The sequence below is a fragment of the Propithecus coquereli genome, unplaced genomic scaffold, assembly GCF_000956105.1.
Source record: "Propithecus coquereli isolate 6110/MARCELLA unplaced genomic scaffold, Pcoq_1.0 Scaffold500, whole genome shotgun sequence".
Taxonomy (NCBI): Eukaryota; Metazoa; Chordata; class Mammalia; order Primates; family Indriidae; genus Propithecus; species Propithecus coquereli.
The window spans coordinates 190,908-197,114 of record NW_012150842.1 but is presented as its reverse complement, the minus strand read 5'-3'; the positions used below and the strand labels follow the sequence as shown (position 1 = coordinate 197,114).

The following is a 6,207-nucleotide window of genomic DNA, read 5'->3' as shown; positions in this document are numbered from 1 at the left end:
GAAATTGGTTTTATGTTGAATTTCTATAGCCCTTGAGCCAGTTGTTCATAGGAACTGGTTAAAAAATGATTTCTAGATTCTTTTTATGTGAATAGCATAGGTATTCTTTATAGGTAAAATATTTCCAAATACCTATCTACAAAATGCTCTCTCCTTGGGATAAGTTTCTTTCTCATTGTGAAAAAAAAAATGTAACATTTACTAAGAAAGTTCTGATTAAATGTGATTTTTTTAAAAACAAACTTCAGGTGGTATACAATAGTACGATTAGATTAGAATACTTTTGTTTTTATTGACCTACCCAGTGCGTGCCTACAAAGAGCAGAGACATTAGCTCTGGCAGTTATCTTCAAGTAGAGGCTTTTTGTGGGACTGTTTTTAAGCAACTTGTCCATTTTTTGAAGGTTAGTTTTGCTGAAATTAGATAATATAATTTTTAATTTTACTAAGCATGAACTGAAGTTATTAGCATCAATCTTTATTATTTATACTTTACATAAATAATAAATATAAAAATACATACAAGCATACCTTGGATATAAAGCAGGTTTGGTTCCAGATCATCTCAATAAAGTGAGGCACACAATCTTTTTGGTTTCCTCATGCATATAAAAGATACGTTTGCACCATACTGTTTTCTATAAGGGTACAATAGCATTATGCCTAAAAAAAGTACATACCTTAATTTAAAAATACTTTTTTCCTAAAAAAATAATGCTAACAATTTCTGAATGTTCAGTAAGTCATAAACTTTTTGTTGGTGGAGGGTCTTGCTCAGTCTTGATGCCTGCTGACTGACTGAAGGGGCGGTGGCTGCTCGACGTTAGCGTAGCTGTAGCAATTCGTTAAAATAAGACAGCAGTCAAGTTTGCCACAGTGACTGTTCTCTACAGAGAAAAACTTCTCTGTAGTGGGAGATACTATTTGATAGCATTTTACCCATAGTAGAAACTCTTTCAAAATTGGAGTTAATCCTCTCAAACCTTGCTGTTGTTTTATCAATTAAATTTACGTAATATTCTAATTCTCCCGCTATCATTTCAACAATGTTCCAACATCTTTACCAGGAGTACATTCCATTTTAGGAAACCACTTTCTTTGCTCATTTATAAGAAGGAACTCCTATCCATTCAAATTGTATCATAAGATTGTAGGAAATTCTGTCAAATCTTCAGGCTCCACTTCTAATTCTAGATCTCTAGCTGCTTCTACCATATCTGCAGTGACTTTTTCCACTGAATTCCTGAACCCCTCATAGTCATTCATGGGAGTTGGAATCAACTTCTTCCAAACTCCTGCTAATGTTGATATTTTGACTTTTCCCTGAATCAGGAATGTCCATAATGGCATCTAGAATAGTGAATTCTTTCCAGAAGGTTTCCAATTTATTTTGCTGAGATCCGTCAGAGGAATCACTATCTATGGCAGCCACAGCTTTACAAAACTTATTTCCTTAGTAGTAAGACTTGACAGTAAAAACTACTTCTTGATCCATGAGCCACAGAACAGATGTTTTGTTAGCAGGCATGAAAACATTAATGTCTGTGTACACATTCTTCAAAATTCTTGAGTGACTAGGTGCATTGTCAGTGGGCGGTAATATTTTGAAAGGAATCTCTTTTTCTGAGCAGTAGATCTGAATAGTGGGCCTGAAACATTCAGTAAATCATGCTATAAACAGATGTACTCTCATCCAGTCTTTGCTTTTCCATTTCTAGAGCCCAGGAAGAGTAGATTTAGCATGAATCTTAAGGGCTCTAGGATTTTCTTTTTTTTTTTTTTTTTATGATAGTTAACTTTATTTGTTCAAGGGCTCAGATTGCAAGCATTAAATCAAGCATGGGCTTTGATTCTTTGAGCCCAAATTCACTTATTTAGGAAGACAAAAGCAAACTATGATCCGTGTACATGGATAAAAACTAAAGGCTCAGGGTTAATCACATTGCAGTTTTTGAATTTCTACAGCCTAGAGCTCAGTAGTTACAGGTCTTTCAGGTCCTTCTGGATGTCCCACAGGGTATCTGCATTTTTCTTGAGCTGAGCAACCTCATCATCCTTTAGCTTCTGGTTGATAACACTGGTTAATCCCTGAGCATTGAGGATACACGGGAGGCTCAGGAAGACTTCGTTCTCAATGCCATACATCCCCTTCACCATTGTTGATACTGGATGAATCCTGGATAGATTTTTCAGCATGGATTCAATAAGATCAGCTACACTTAATCCAATGGCCCAATTGGTATATCCTTTTAGCTTGATAACTTCATAGGCACTCTCAACCACCATCTTATGCACTTCTTTCCAATTTTCACTATCATTGTCTGTTCCCATTTCTGGATTCAATTCCTGGAGAGAAACACCTGCCACATTCACTCCACTCCACACAGCCACACTTGAGTCTCCGTGTTCTCCCAAAATCCATCCATGGCAGCTGCTGGGATGAATGCCAAGTTTTTCGGCCATGAGATAGCGAAATCTAGCAGAATCCAGATTACACCCACTTCCAATCACACGGTGCTTGGGTAATCCGCTTAGTTTCCAGGTAACATACGTAAGAATGTCTACTGGGTTGGAAACCACAGTTATGATGCAATCAGGACTGTACTTGACGATCTGAGGAATAATGAACTTGAAGACATTAACATTTCTCTGCACCAGGTTGAGACGACTCTCCCCCTCTTGCTGACGGACGCCTGCAGTTACCACCACAATCTTAGAATTGGCGGTCACAGAGTAATCTTTATCTGCCACAATTTTAGACGTCTGAAGAAATAAGCTCCCATGCTGCAGATTCATCATTTCCCCTTTAAGCTTATCTTCCAAAACATCCACAAAAGCAAGTTCATCAGCCAGAGACTTTCCCAGAATGCTGATAGCACACGCCGTATCAACTTGTCCAACACCCACTACAGTGATCTTATTGTCTGGGATGTCTGCTTCTTCTTCTGCAACTGGTGCAATGAGTTTTTCCTTAAGAGTTGCCACTGTGCACAGGAGGGAGAAAGCTCTGGAGCCGCTGCAATAGTTGTGCCTCTAGGATTTTCTTAATGAAAAATGAGCATTGACATCAACTTAAAGTCACCAGCTGCATTATACCCTAATAAGAGAGTCAGCCTGTCCTTGGAAGCTTTGAAGCCAGGTATTGACTTCTTCTTTCTAGCCATGAGAGTCCTACAGAGCATCTTCTTCCAATATAAAGCTATTTCGTCTACATTGAATATTTGTTGTTTATTGTAGCCAGCCATCTTTGTCAATGATCTCAGCTAGATCTTCTGGATAAATCGCTGCAGCTTCCACGTCAGCACTTGCTGCTTCACAATGCACTTTCATGTAATGGAAATGTCTTCTTTCCTTAAACTTCATAAACTTACTTCTGCTAGCTTAAAACTTTCTCCTGCACCTTGCTTACCCTTCCCAGGAAAGTTACGGCCTTGCTCTGGAGAAGGCTTTGGCTGAAGGAATGCTGTGGCTGGTTTGATCTTTTATCAGACCACTAAAACTTTCTCCACAGCAGCAATAAGACTGTTTTGCTTTCTTATTGTCTATATGTTTACTGGAGTAGCACTGTTAATTTATTTCTAGAACTTTTTGTTTGAATTCACAATTTGACTGTCTGATGCAAGAGGCCAAGTTTTCAGCCTATCTCAGCTTTCACATTAAGCTCAATTATTTCTAGCTTTTGAGTTAAAGTGAGAGACATATGACTCTTCCTGTCACTAGAATATATAGAGGTCATATAGGGTTATTAATTGGCCTAATTGCAATATTGTTGCATCTCAGGGAATAGAGAATCCCAAGAAGAGAAAGAGAGTTGGAGGAATGGCCAGTGAGTGGAGCAGTCAGAACACACACATTATGGATTAAATTCATTGTCACATGCGGTTTGTGCCATCCTAAAAGAACTACAATAGTGTCAAAGACCACTGTTCACAGATCACTGTAACAGATATAATAATGATGAACAAGATTGGAATATTGCCAGAATCACCAAAATGTGACACAGAGACACCAAGTGAGCATAGGTTGTTGGAAAAAATGGCACCAATAGACTTGCTCAGCACAGGGTTGACACAAACCTTCCATTTGTAAAAAACACAGTATTTGTGAAGTGTAATAAAGTGAAGCATAATAAAATGAGGTATGCCTATATAAATTAAAGTTCTAACATTTTCTTCTTATCTCCAATGGATCATCTTTATGATTCCTCATATGCATGCATTGCATTTTGAAGACTGCTGGTTCAAATAATTGTAACATGTACTAGCAGGTTGAAAACCTTTGAGGTAGAGATGATAATAGGAAGTAGAAGCAAAGAGGAGAAATAAATTAACATTTTTCTGGACTAGGAATTTTGCTTACAATCAATGAGGTAACTATTTCACTGATTAGAGCCCTGAGGTTCAAAGACATTAAGTAACTTACAAAAAGCCACACAATTATTAAGAACCTTAGGACCATGCTCTTTTTAAGGTGTCATCCTCATTAGTGACTCTCTGTTAAAAGAAGACGAATATTTCTAAATGCAAAACTGATATAAATAATAAGATATCCTTTTTAAGATAAGAAAGAATGTTTCTAAAAACACATTTGATAGTCACTATTGAATGTTCCTCAACCTTAAAACTCCTGAATAAATTTCTTTGATCAGAGAGAACAATGCTATCACCTTTAGGACTTAATAAGCCAAACAGCATCCACTTCTATTCATGTCTCTAACTATCACAAGGAAACAATGTACTCCAGGTGTAAACTACTTGCCAGAAATTATAATAAGAACTCATTTATTCAACATGTTTTTATTTGAAACCTTTCTAGGTATCAGGCTCAGAGGATACATTGGAAAAAAATAGATATAATTACTAACATTCTGTTACTGCCTTTTAAAAGATATAGTCACTAATTAAGTACTAAAGCCATCAAGTGTTTAATTATAAACAAGAGTAATTGTTATGAAGAAAAGATATGTGACATTATGAATGTCAAAACTAAAGAAATTTTGCCCTAATACAGAGGTCCCAGGAGGGTTCCCCAAGATCTGAAAGATGATGTGGAGTTATTCAGGTAAGAGTGGGAAGGGAGCATTCAGTCAGAGGGGAAAAGGGTGTCATTCAAGGAAAAAGGGTACCATGACCCAGGATCTGACAGGAGACAAGTGTGACTAGACATCAAAAGGTGAGGAGTGGTATTCTGTATGTAACACAGGCCTGGAGATGCAGGCAGGGCCAAACCATGTAGGACTCTTAGAACATTAGCATAAGCTTGTTCACTATTATACAAACAGTGAGATGTTAAGGATTTTAAGAGGAGATGACATGATCAAATCTCACTTGGAAAATATCGTGATAGCTGAAAGGTATAGAACTGGAGGAGGCAAAGTTGAATCGAGGGCAGCAATTTCCTACAGTTTGGATGTGGTTTGTCTCTGCCAAAACTCATGCTGAAATTTGATCCTCAATGTGGCAGTGTTGGCAGGCGGGGCATAGTAGGAGGTGTCTGTGTCATGGGAGTGGTTCTCTCACTAATAGATTAATGCCCCCCTGCAGAAGTGTGTGAGTTCCTGCTCACAAGGGAATGGAGTAGTTCCCAAGAGAGTAGGTTGTTAAAAAGAGTCTGGCTTCCTCGGTTTTGCTTTCTTGCTTCCTCTCTTGCCGTGTGGTCTCTCTGCTCATGTCCACCTCCCCTTTGGCTTTCTATCATGAGTTGAAGCAGCATGAGGCCATCACCAGATGCAGCTGCCCAATCTTGAACTTCCCAGCCTGCAGAACCATGAGCTAAATAAACCTCTCTTCTTTATAAATTACAAAGACTCCACCTTCATGAGTGGCTTGATGCTGTTCTCATGGTGGTAATTTTTCATTCTGCTGAGACTGGATTAGTTTTCACAGGAGTAGATTTGTTTCTGCAAGAGTGGGCTGTTATAAAGCCAGAATGACCCTCACATTTTACCACATTACACATGTCTACTTCTCCTTTGACCTTCTCTAACATGTTATGACACATCACAAAAAGCTCTCACCAGAAGGGGAGCAGATGCTGGTGTCATGTTTCTTGTACTTCACTGCCTATAGAATCATGAGCCAAATAAACCTTTTTTTCTTTATAAATACCCAGCTTCAGGTATTTCTATTTTAGTAACACTAAATAGACTAAGAAAATGCTAATACTGAGCTATTTTTAAAAATCAAGAAAACAATCCCCTTTACAATA

General features: G+C 38.0%; 1 protein-coding gene across 1 annotated transcript; it reads right to left on the bottom strand.

The window, feature by feature from the left end:
* Positions 1 to 1,794: 1,794 nt before the first annotated feature.
* Positions 1,795 to 4,458, bottom strand: LOC105819985 (L-lactate dehydrogenase B chain-like). Its single transcript, XM_012656351.1, has 2 exons — positions 4,423 to 4,458; positions 1,795 to 3,033 (listed from the first exon to the last, which is right to left on the bottom strand). The coding sequence occupies exons 1-2, from the start codon at positions 4,456 to 4,458 to the stop codon at positions 1,981 to 1,983; spliced, it is 1,089 nt and encodes a 362-aa protein (XP_012511805.1). The 3' UTR covers positions 1,795 to 1,980.
* Between the last annotated feature and the right edge of the window lie 1,749 nt (positions 4,459 to 6,207).

Bases quoted from the DNA above. Each gene is read 5' to 3' on its own strand.
- LOC105819985 (XM_012656351.1), bottom strand. From the start codon at position 4,458: ATGGTCCTAAGGTTCTTAATAATTGTGTGGCTTTTT. The intron at 3,034-4,422 runs GTAAGTTACTTA...AGAAAATCCTAG, and splicing joins TAATAATTGTGTGGCTTTTT to AGGCACAACTATTGCAGCGG.